The 12,646-nt window shown below is 37.5% G+C and overlaps 1 protein-coding gene across 11 annotated transcripts in view; it reads right to left on the bottom strand.

The window, feature by feature from the left end:
• The window catches only part of MAST2 (microtubule associated serine/threonine kinase 2), a 204,535-nt gene that overhangs the window by 141,607 nt on the left and 50,282 nt on the right, over nucleotides 1-12,646 (bottom strand). The window contains exon 1 of one of the 11 annotated variants that reach the window (XM_039711652.1): nucleotides 7,227-7,296. The exons of the other annotated variants lie outside the window; for them this stretch is intronic. Within the exon in view, the coding sequence (XP_039567586.1) occupies nucleotides 7,227-7,250 (24 nt within the window). The 5' untranslated portion in view covers nucleotides 7,251-7,296. Of the gene's footprint in view, nucleotides 1-7,226; nucleotides 7,297-12,646 lie in introns of those variants that run through there. 11 annotated transcript variants of the gene reach the window in all.

Below are 12,646 nucleotides of genomic sequence, written 5' to 3'. Positions count from 1 at the left end.
AATGCATTGAAGAATCTGCCAAGAACTCTTAAAAGAGGGAAACACACTGAAGTTGACCCAGAGTCACAAACAGCTGTAAGTGTTCTGGGAAGAGACTCTGCCTTAGACACCTGCAATCAGAGATAAGGTACTGGGCTCAGCCAGTGGAACCATTCCGTGGCTTTGTTTAGGTAGAAAGTCCAAAGGCAGTGCTTGCTGAAGACAAGAGTGTCTTGCATCCTAAAAGGCACCCAAACTCCAAAAAGGAACGAGGTGTAACAGTGAATCTGTAAACTGAAAAGTAATTCTAAAAATAGTGTGTAGCAATGACAGTTCAAGGAAACTCTGAACAGACCAAGAGAACTTACACATCATAAATTAGTGGTACTGTCTCTAGATATAATATTGGTGACATCACCATGGAAAATCATGTCTGTAGCCTATATTTTGAAATGAATCTTGATAAAATGAAAGATCCAAAATAAATGTTTCCAGGGTAGAAAAGCATCAGGGTTAAAAGACTTGAAGAGCTTAATCTTCTTTAATTATCCCGGGAAAGGCCACATGTATGATAAGACATTGAAAAATATTAATAGGATCTGGAATTTTACTTTTTATACACTAGACAGCAACCAACCCTACCTCTCAGAGGTCTCTAGGAGGGGTCTGTGCTTGGATTCTGGTCAGCATTTTATGTCTTTTGATAAGAAGAAATCTCTTCTCATTCATGCTGATTCAGACCCCATTCCACTGCCTGCTACCAAAATCTATCACTTCTCTGTCTTGTAGAAGGAAAAAATCTGAGAGGTTAGAACATTAGAACATTTGCAAGATGAAAATGATGGGAGTTTTCCATCTATTAACTTCAGTATCATCAAAACAACAGTTCTTTCAGATGTTCTGCAGCCCACAGGTTTTCAAATAGCATCAGTGGAAGATGACTAAGGACAGACCAATTTCACAGTCAGAAAAGCAATGACCACAGGAAGCCACTTAGAAGTTGTGCAATTGCTCCTGTGTACAATACATTTTAGTGAAACATAATTGAGAATTCCTGAATAAGCTATTATCCTATTACTCACATTTTCTACTCACCAAAGCAATTGCAAAGGGGGATAAATAAGAAAGGAGTCTGTATCTACTATATCAGAGTGCATTTACATATGCACAAAGACATATCTGTGTAGAATCACGTGGCTCATCACTGAGCTGTGTTCAGTTTGCATATTGTACTTTCTATGCTGAATATAAACTACCTATCTTAAATTGTAATTGATACTTGCAGTGTATTTCAGGTATCACTCACCATCCGTGAAAAAACTAAAAATTAACTAAAATAGGGCAAATAATTTTGCTATGACTTCCTAGTCATTTTTATGTTCTTGGCACTGCATCCTGACATCTTTTGTGGTTTATACTGTTGCATCAGAACTGAAACCTACCATTATCTACCATAAAAGCAAAATCAGTAAAGGTCATCTTGGCAATCAAATCATCACACTGTGGATCAAAAATGTGTGTGCTGTCTAGAATAGCTTAAGTAAATCCAATAGCTGCAGTCCTTAAATTCATAACTCTGGAGAATTTGGAGGTCCTTCCAGAGGTCTGAGTCCACTTATATTGACCACTTAGAAACTTCTGATTTTTCATAATAACTACAAAAACACCAGAAAGCCTCTCACACAACCAGGGCCCCATCACTGCAGACGGGGTGTGAAGGATGTCAGCACTACACAAAAGGATGATCTTGTGATGAACACCAATTCACATTTTGCCACACAAAGAATGCTCCCATCCAAAAATCAGGCTAAAAAGACCAACAGCTTTTCAATTTTCTGCAGCAAGATGCAATGTTTTTAATTACATATTGTATCAAGGATTTTTTTGAACCAATGCCCTTATCTAAAATACTGAGATTCAAAATTTACATTTTTCATAATGTAAATTACGAATTTCATAACTCCTAATTCATTATAGTTTTTACTCTATTTAATCAAAACTAAAAGCCACAAGACATCAAGCTGTGGGAAACTTTAAAGCTATAACATTTCCTTACATAACATATTGTCTGGTGGGAAAAAAAGATCACTTTCCAAAATTTTATAAGCTGACAACTTTAGTGACATTTTTTTAAGTCTTTGGTAACATCTATCTGTGCAAAAAAATGAGCCAAATGTTTCGCTGTCAAACTGAAACTTAAGTGCTTGGGGCTTTTTTATTTATTTTGATCAAGCTGTGTTTATCTGAAGATTTAAAAATGTGTCTCTTCAAGATACACTGACAGACTACTGAAACCAGGAAGGTTGATGAGGTAACTTGTTTTTAAAAAAAAAGGAAAAAAACACAACTTGGCAGCCAACCTACGGAAACTCGCCTGACAGCTTGTCTGAATTTCTTCTGGATGCCTTGCCTATTTACAAGATTCAGTTTGATAAAGTAAGACCTTTGGAGCAGAGCTGTGCATTAGCAATGAACCGCAGCAGGAACTCATCCTGAGCCACCGCTTACGAGGCTTGGTCCCAGAAAAAGAAACACTGAAAAAATGTCGAAAATCCTCAAGGTTTACACAGTACTTAAGCTTTCAGAGCACATTTTCTGTTCCCGGTTTGTTAGGTTTAGATTCCTGGACCAGGCTGCCCCATCCCCCACATCCAATGCCTTATGAAAGGCGGCACTCCCACTCATCTTCCATACAAATGTAAATTTGCTGCCGACAAGGCTGGAGGAAAGAGTTCATTCATCTACAGAACAACTGCTTCCATACTGTAACAGAGCAGGTATGTGCAGAAGAGACACCAGCTTCCAGGCAGAACCCTGGCTCAAGCTAACATCTTTGGAAAGGAATCTCCAATTAAATTAAACATTTATACAAAATGGTGGATTCACTATGCAAATTCATATTCTGGAGCTGAACTGACATTAGAACAGAATGGAAACCAGCTTCTCTCTTGCTACCTTTCAAATACAATGCCATTTTTAAAAGAAACTTGGTTTTGATAGGCAGAAAAGCCTTTCTCAGTATAGGCTGCAAATTTAAACCTGAAGAAAATATAATTTCTGTTTACTAAACATTTGATGACTACCAAAATCAAGTTTCTCTTACTTTATTATAAGACAATCCTCATGCTTCAGATGTTAGGATTTAAACCTCAGCAATTAATAACTCCGATTAGAATGGCAACAAACCCAAAGCTCAAAGACTCAATAGCAGCTTGTGTGTTTCCCAAATGAAGCTATTGACATTTACTGAAATGTTTATGGAAACAAAGCCTGTAGTTTCAAGAATCCCACAGGAAAGACATTATGAATAGTTAGCCCAGAAGCTATTTTTTCCCTAGAAACTGGCTCTATAAAGCTAAAAATTACAGATGCACCTCATATCTCCTGCAAACACATACTGATAAATACTCCCAAAATTTTAGTGCCCACAAAAGATTTCCTCCACTATCCACTCTCCTGACCAGCACTGCCCTTCCTGCAGCCTCATCATACAGCAGTGGTTTGCATATAAACACTTCCCTTTTCTGTGAACTCCTCCCAAACTTCTGCTTCCAACTCTTACTTCATCAATAAAGCCATTTAACTTTGAAGTACAAGCTAGACAATTTTTATAGAAAGATGGCACTTTTCAATTAAAGAGTTTTAAGGACAACAAATTGCAGAGGTGTGAGACCAAAAAGAGCTGCATTTCACCGTATCTTCCTCCCACTTGTATCTGTAGGATATTTGTAATTTTGGACACTCATTTCTTCAAAACAAACACTTGATGATTCATGAGACAAGGAACCTCTTCTGTTACACTGGTAAAATAGTTACAAATAATAATTCACACTGTCATTAAGAAAAAACCCATTAGGAAAAATGCCATGAAGCTCAACTGCTTTTTCTTTAATTATTCTGCTCAGAACAGAATCTACAGCACTGAATATATTTTTCCATCTTAATCCATATACAATTCATTTCAATATACCATGAATTTTACCTTGGTTTCCCGCTGACATTAAAGTGCTTAAACAAGACTCCAAAGGTTGGACCATTTTGCTGGCTTAAGACCAACATGATATACACTTAAACACTGCCTTTGAAATAAATACTTGAAGATAAGCCAAACATTTGAAATTAGAGGGCTTTATTCTCTCCTACTCTCCTTGTTTATACCTGACTAAGCTTACATCAATATCTAGGGAGACATCTCACAGCAGTTTTTTACTGATGGATTCTGACAGGTTTTTATTCTTCCATTTCTGGTCTCAGACAAAACTTTGCTATTGATTTCTCACAATTTTGTCATCTCCTTAAAGTGGTGGACAAGTTAAAAGCTTTTTTATAGATATCCTTTCTTTCCGACATTTATCCACTAAACTTGAACAAAAACAGAAAGAAAGGTAAAAATAATAAATTCAGGATTTCAAAGATTTACAGTACAATGATATTTTTTCTTTTCAAATCTCCCTTTTCTCCAGCATGTGCATCAGACCTCCCATTTTTATGAGTTCTCCTGGTCGTTTTTTTTTTCATTTGAAAGATATTTTTCATTTTAAAAAATAGTAGAGACATAATAGTAATTTGGAAATCTCTTGAAGTTTTTTTGGTGTTTTTTAATAGAACCATTTACATTCAGTCAGGAGAGAAGAAACAGAAGACAGTAAAACTGTTGACTTAAAAGACTCAAAGAATATTTCTCAGAGGAAAAGTGTGACAATAATTATTTTAAAAGGCACGTGAAAACGTATCTCCTTCCACAAAAGTAGCAGATAAAAAATGTTTGGATTTCAAATTAATAGTCAAATATATATGTTTCGCGTTTCTTGATACAGTTACACTTTACTCCAAATAAAATTCAAACACAAAATTCTTACGTGTGACACAATACATGTCCAGCAGCAAACGTTTCAGTAAAACAAATGTGCTCTATTGCAGCAGCAGTATCTTTACAATATATGTTCCTTAAAGAATTCAGACATACTACTGAGTTGCTGATGTAACATTGACCAAAACAGTTGAAATCTTTTGTTCTTTGTTTAAAAAAAATCTGAGCTCACCAGTAAAAATTGAAATGTTATTTTCATGCATCATTTGAATTGTCACCTGGGCTTTTTGTCTCTAGAACTGACAGAGAATATCAATGTGTTAATTGAAACAAGCAGTACGTAATCCACAGGACATCTTTAGCATATGTTTCCTTCCAAGGCTGACAAGAGCTTTCTTGGATTTTTCAGCACTGGAGTCTGACGTTTCCATAGTCAAGCTAAAAATATGAACAAAAATCTTACACATTTACATAAATATGTATTTTCCCAGCAGTATCTTTCCACAGGAATCAGACACGCTGTATCAGTTTTGAGACCTCGAAAAATAAAATCTAAGTGTAGTAGCATTGGCATGAAAGTGTTGAAAACTCCATCCTTAAAGCTGTATTTCTCTTCATAATTCAAAAGGCCCAGAAAAATAAATCCAATCAGAAACCTAGCTCCATGATAGAACATTCTTACTGATGAAGGAGAATGATATAGTGAATGTAACAAGGCAAAGCTCAATACTCAAAGCTATCATAATTTAAAATTAGACATAATTATCCTTAACAAAACCAGGCACTGTGGAAAGGGGCTTTGGAACAGCTGCTCCTCTTCAATTTAAATGCTCATTTGTTTTACATTGACCTAGAAATCAGTATCCTCCTAACCAAAAGCCAATTAGATAATAGTCTGTCTTTCAAGCTTGTAGAATACTAATTTTTGTAATGTTGTTAGTAGTGAAAAGCAAAGAAATAAACTGCAGATGATGCCACAAGTATGCTCAGCTCCAATATGCACAACCAAAACGTGAGGGTTCCCTTCCCTCCTTTCTGGAAGGTCAGATTTACAGTCCAGGGAAGACATCCATCACTTCCCTGTGCTGACCCTGCAGTGCAGTCCCAGGCTGGACAGCCACAGGACACTGCAAAGGCAACCACATGGAAAGAGCTTCAGTTTGCTGGAGTAGCATCCTGCCACTCCTCCCACAGCAAAAGCAACATGCCAAGCTGACAACAGGGAAGCATTTCAAAAGCTGCCCTTCCAACTTTGCCCAGAGTTATGTCATGAACATCCATGTTCTTGGAAACAGAAGGATGTCAGATTCCTTCATTCTGCAATATAAACAAGCTGCTTCTTCAGCAACAAAGACTAAAGTTGCCCAATTTCTTACAGACTTGAGTTTGGCTTTTTGTCTCTTGCTCCCTCCCATAGCCCTGACAGAGGTAACCCTGGCTCTCCTGTTTTACTTCCACCCAGCCGGAGACAGCACTGCCCCCAGTTAATCCAGCACTGTCATATTTGAGTGTCAACCAGTGCTGCCAAAGCACAATAAACAACGAACTGACTGTCACTGAGAGAATGTGAGGGGGTGTCTCCTACTCACTTCCAATTCTTACACTATTGCAATTACAGTTATTTTTGACATTTCTTATTCTTTTCAAGCCTGGATGAAATTGGCCAGCAGCTTGGAAGTTACCAGGAAAGAAGGAACAATTGGAGAAACTTTGACTCCCTACTGCTGTTCAGTGTTTCTGGCAGTCAGGATCATTTATACCATTAATTTCAATTTTGGTTAAAGCCAATGCCAAAAATATATATTCATCTACAGAGCTGTTCCTGCTCTAAAGAGACAAAATGATCATGAATGCCAGTTTGATTACACTTATATACAAAACCATATCATTTCTTGGTCTTCTGAGACTTGGCAGCATCCCTAGAGAAAATTCTTTCCATGAAGGGAGGAGAGCCTTTTCTAAATGAGCTTCTCAGAAGGCTGGTATCACAGTGAGGCTGACAGGATCCAGCAAGAAACCAATTAACACAGGAAACTACATTAGAAAACAGAGAATTCAATTCTACCAAACCATTAGGTCTTCCTAGAATAAAGAAACACTGACAATCATCAGTTACAATTCACAGTTCCATGCTGCTGTTAACGCAAAGGGTGGATGTTTCAATATCGAAAGGAGCCTTCCAAAACTGCTGAAGTTGTAAAGTAAACAAGCCTATATTGACAGAATTATCTCATAGCAGAACACAAATCTCTACAGGCAAGGTGGAATTCAAGGAAAGGAGAAGCTCTTTCCAGAATAGTTAATGAAGCTGAAGAAGCCCCTGTCTCCTTAGGTTTCCTTCCGAAGTCACTGAAGTAGAAAGCAACTAAATGCAAGTGTGAGCTGCAATGGACAACAAAAGACAAATATGAAAACAGCAGCAGCATTCTAAATATACCTCTGAGTTATCAGACATCAGCATTATCAGTTGATTGTAGCTGATTTGCTCTGTCCTGTGCTCCTGAATTTCCCACGCTAGCAGCTCCCTTTCCTTCTCAGAACTGCCTTCAAAGCTGCTTTTGCAACAGGAAGCAGAGGAAAAGCCAAAGTCCATTCCTGCCCAGCCAAACAAGTAAGCAGATTATCAAGGAGGTTTCAGAGCAGCCAGGACAATGTCCAAGGCAAAATAATTATTTCAGTCCTGTATCGGCTTTCCAAAGAACAAGTAGAAGAAGCATCATAGCATTAGTTATTGAGATTTTAATAGGGGGGGAAAAAAGGTTACAAATAAATCCCTGTGGCTTCTGAGAAGAGTTCTTAGGTGCTTTTGGATGGGAGAGGTTGGGCTGTTTAAATTACTGTCTCTGCTGATCAAGTAAACATGTAAACATCAGGCTCTGAATAGTTACAAGCTTACAGCTTGACTGAAAACTACATTTCTAAAGAAAATGTATCTCTAGGAAACAGCAAAACTTTCTGGGTTAAGAACCTGCCAATCAATTGAATTTTTAAAAGTAGCTGTCAGAAGAATTGCTAGAGAATATGACCTTTCTATGTCAAAAGAACAGCCATGCATATAACATTAGATATGAGGAAGAAATTATTCACTGTGAGGGTGGGGAGGTGCTGGCACAGGTTGCTCAGAGAAGTTGTGGATATCACATCTCTGGAAGTGTTCAAGGCCAGGCTGGATGAAGCTTTGAGCAACCTGGTCTAGTGGAAGGTGTCCCTGCCCATGGCAGGGGGTTGGAACAAAAGGGTCTTTAAGGTCCCTTCCAACACAGACCATTCTGTGATTCTATTATTTCAACGGGTAACCTAAAAATAAAGCCACTGATGACAAATGTATTTTAACAGAGTATGAACAGTGAGGTCAGCACTGTCAGGGTGATCTGAATGACCTGCTCTGTGCACGTACTGTGTTAATGCAACCAAATGGTAAATTACACTCACAGGAATTAGGATTTAGGCAACTACAGCATGAAGGGAACATCTGCAATTTTAACTCCATTAATCTCTCATGGATCCCTTTTTTCAAATACTGGTACTCAATTTGCCATTTTCCAGTCCTCTGACTATTTTAAGCAATTGGCTATACAGCACAAATAGTAGTTCACACATTTCATCTTTGAATTATTTTAAAGCTGTGTCATTTTCTGCTTTTACTCACTGAATTAACAACCTACTTTGGTCTGTTCCTCATCCTCCTGCTTTCCTTTTAACCATTCTTAATTCTTATTCATAGGTAGGGTAGGGAACATAATTCAATTCTGTGAAGACTATAAAGATGCAGGTCTCTTCACTGATGTTCCCTGTTCTTCACACTTCTCTTTCTAAATTGGTTCATCTTTTTGAAACTCAGAGCAGGTTGTTTTTTTACTGTTTTTAACTTTGCATACCTCTACTTCTATTTCAGCTTTTCGGGTGGTTTTTTTGACTTACCTTTTGAACCAGAACTGAGGAGTGATAAGGACACAAATATCTCCTCCTCCCACGGGATCTTTGCTAGAGCTTGAAGCCATCACTGAACATGTAAAGTCTGCTCTCATCATGTCTCAGCATGGCATGTGCCCAGTCTACACAGAAGCAAGTGAATTCTCCCACTAACATTTTCTTCCAGGGTGTCCAATCCTCCTCAGCACACTGCAGTCAGCATCCCCTGCCATGCAGAGGGTAATACAGGCCCCACAATTAATACATCTTAATTAGACCCAAGCTTCAAGGCTTGGTGGTGTGTGCTTTGCCTGTTTCAAAAGGGAGCAGACAGCAGGGTCTTTAAACATGCAGCACCACCCAGCCACAGTCCCAGCCTCCACAACCCTTCCCATGCAGTCTGAGGACAGGATATTGGGCACAGAACTGCATGGGAATGAGACAGGCAGTCCTCAGCACAGTCATGACAGAATTTGAGCATTTTAAGGGATTAATTATCTGTAAAACATACAGTAGTGTGGTAATTACACTTATGGGCAGTGAGCATTATTATATGATTTCCACTACTCTGAACTGGGGGACTCAACATGGAACAGAGGCTTATAGCACAAAGCATAAGCTCAATAATGTAACTTAGGTGAAATGGAGTTAAATCAGCTTTATCCTTTTTACATAACACAAAATGGAGCTCAAACAACCTTTCATGGCTTGCTCCATGGTTACCTACTTCTGAACACCCAAACTACTGGGGATGTTTCCTGATGTGCAAGGAAAAATGGAGCTGACCATTACGAACAACTGTCCATGACTATTCTCAGATGGAGATTACACTCATTGGAGGCAAAGCTTGATGATAAAATCCTTGTTGATAATGGGACAAAAAGAAATCCAACAGCAGATGGAAGGGCATGCATCATTAATGTACTCCACTGAAGAAGCTAAGCACCATCATACCTTTCCCTTGGAATTACTACAATTTATAGTAAGCCAGGGGAAAGAGCAGTTCACCTTTTGCTTATGGAAAAACAGAGAAATCCAGCAATTAGAATTGTAAGAGATATCTATCACTTCATTGCAGACCCAAGTTTAATGGCCAAGCACCCTTAAATGGTTTTTAATCCATTCTTCACACTTTCCCTGGGAAGCTGATACCACAGATTTGTCTGACAATAAACCACATGGAACAGGGTCTCCCAAGGGTTTCAGCAACTCTCATTTATACAAACATTTGCAGCCATTTTCTTTTTAAATTTCATATATATATATACATATGTATGTGTGTATGTATATATGTGTATATATAAACTGATTTCTAAATCACCTGTATCATAATCAGCAACTCTCATTTATACAAACATTTGCAGCCATTTTCTTTTTAAATTTCATATATATATATATATACATATGTATGTGTGTGTGTATATATATGTGTATATATAAACTGATTTCTGAATCACCTTTATCATAAAAAAAGAAGATAAGCAAGCCGTTCAATTTATTAGAGTGCTCTCCTAGAATTAAGTTGGTACATAAATCAACTGGTTTGTTTGTAGGTATTACCTGATATTCATACATGTTTATTTCAGCTATAAGGAGGTCTGATTTTCTTTTTACTCTGCCTTGTATAATTCAACTGTTTCTCAGTCAGCAACATTCTAAACACTGTATGTAAATTACATTGAGAAAGTAAACATGTCAGCAGGCTAGTAATCATATAGAAAATAAAAGACGTCACTGTCAAAAGTACCACTTTAAACAACTGCCTGTTTAATCAGGATTGATGCTGACGCCTGATCAATATAATCAGGCAATGCTGACATAGCTCTTTTCCTCTCCATTCAGAGAGTTCTGCATGTTTGCCATATTACACATTGTTCCTCTTGCCTTTCAAACACCTAATCATTTATCTTGCCAAACTTCCCTTTCATTAGCCTATTTCATTCTAATAAGATTCAAGTATTAACTTTGATAAGAAATTTATGCATTTCAAATTCATAACACTCTACATTTTACTTTTAAAAGAAAATATTTGATAGATGAATTTCAAGGCAAAACATCAGAACCTTACCTAAAACCAAACAAATAGTTCTTGATAGATTTAATAATACCCACAAACTTTTATGTTGCATACTGTCATTGGTGAAAGAGCTTGAGGATCAAAAGCCCATGACTCAGAACACTGTTCATTTAGCAAGGAGATACTAAAGAAATAAAGGTAGTATCAGAACTATTAACTGCACAATAGAAAAAGGGAGAGCAAATTTTGAGCAGCTGTAAAGCTGCAGTACAAGATACAACTCTACAGTGCTCACAGTTCCCAGACTGGCCCATAGCCCAAAGAGCTGACAGTGGAGAGGAACTAAGGAGGTCACAGTAGAAGTATATGTGCGCATAAAGCAGCTCAAATTCACAATTAGCCAGAATTTTGTGGCTATCATCAAGTATTAAGAACCGAATTTTACTGTGGAGAGGTTTTTTTGGGGGGGGTAGGGAAAGCCATGGAGAAAAACAAACACTTCTGGGAGAGGACAGGAGGGAAAGGAGACCTTAGGAACACTGAAGAGGTAGGAAGGTCTTAAAAGGATCTAGCTCAGAGTGGAGGCAGCCCAGTGTGCAAACTGCCCTAACCAAGGCTGGCAGCACTGATGAAATGCAAGCAGGAATGAACATTCGGACCTTTGTCTCCAGCCCCTGGATTCCTGACACTGTGATAAGCACTGCATGTATTTTCCTTGACAACAGCTCATCCAGTAAATTATTTCAATTACTTCAATATTTAGAAAATTTGAGATGCAGATTTGCCAAAAGTACCTCTGCAGGCTTAACTGCCTGAAACAGAAACATCTCACTGCACCTACCGAGGCAGCTTTGTGTGAGAGATTCAGTGCATGCCCTGTAACTTTGTGTAAACAATTCACAGCAGAATTCTCTGTGTTAAAGGTATGCAAATGCTTGTTGCTAATTTGAGCAAAGACAAATACAGAAGCTGTGTTAGACCTGAAGTTTCATGTTTTATTTAAACTCCAAGGCAGAGAATTTTAATTCGAAGTTTCACATAATAATTTGTTTTCATGGACAAATTATGAACCCTGCCATAGGAGTTCATCATATAACTACTTTAAGTGTCACTACACTGTATGACCACATTAAAATAATGAGGTTTGAACATTCCAATCTTCAATTAGAGCTTTGTGGCTTCAAGCACTCAAAGAATAAATGCTGCCATTAACCTAGACCTTACCCTCAAATATGCACCAAATATATTAACAATGTTACTGAATCATGAGGTCATTGTGAAAATATAAATCTCAGTGGATTCCATCACAAAGCAAAATCTTGAGGATTTTAATAGGATATTATTTAAGGTATAAAATTAAAATCTCTCATTAAGTTATCTCAACAGCTCATTTAATTTATCAGGCTCAAAAAATATTTTAAAGGTTATTTTAGGTTAATTACATTTCACATTCTTTTATGACAGATCTGAAACCCTGCACATCTTTCAATCCTCTTCTATAAACATTGCCCTTTGCCAAATAGCTGAGAGTTCACACTGACATATTTTTGCATACTCACACTATAGTCTCAACATGACAAGCGTTTTATATTCATGATGAACACAGAATCTTGTTTTTTTTAACGGAAACTTGGTCACTGCAATAAACAACAAAAGCAGAAGCCCCTCAGTCAGTAAGGCACCCTCTCAGCAAATTTTACACTATTTGTGCTTAGTTGGCCACAACTGCTTTCAGTGAAAATAATTCTGATCAATCCAAAATGCCACAATAGAGGAATTCTTCTCATCTATTCCTATATTAAACAACAATTTGGGGAAAGAAAAAAAGAAGCCTGGCCATTATGTTGTCCTATTTTTTGTTGACAAAGGGAAGAACTAGAGATATTGACTCTAAATCAAGCTTGGTAATATATTGGTTATTCTGACTT

The sequence above is a fragment of the Passer montanus genome, unplaced genomic scaffold, assembly GCF_014805655.1.
Source record: "Passer montanus isolate IOZ18808 unplaced genomic scaffold, ASM1480565v1 scaffold25, whole genome shotgun sequence".
Lineage (NCBI taxonomy): Eukaryota > Metazoa > Chordata > Aves > Passeriformes > Passeridae > Passer > Passer montanus.
This window is presented reverse-complemented; position numbering and strand designations above follow the sequence as displayed.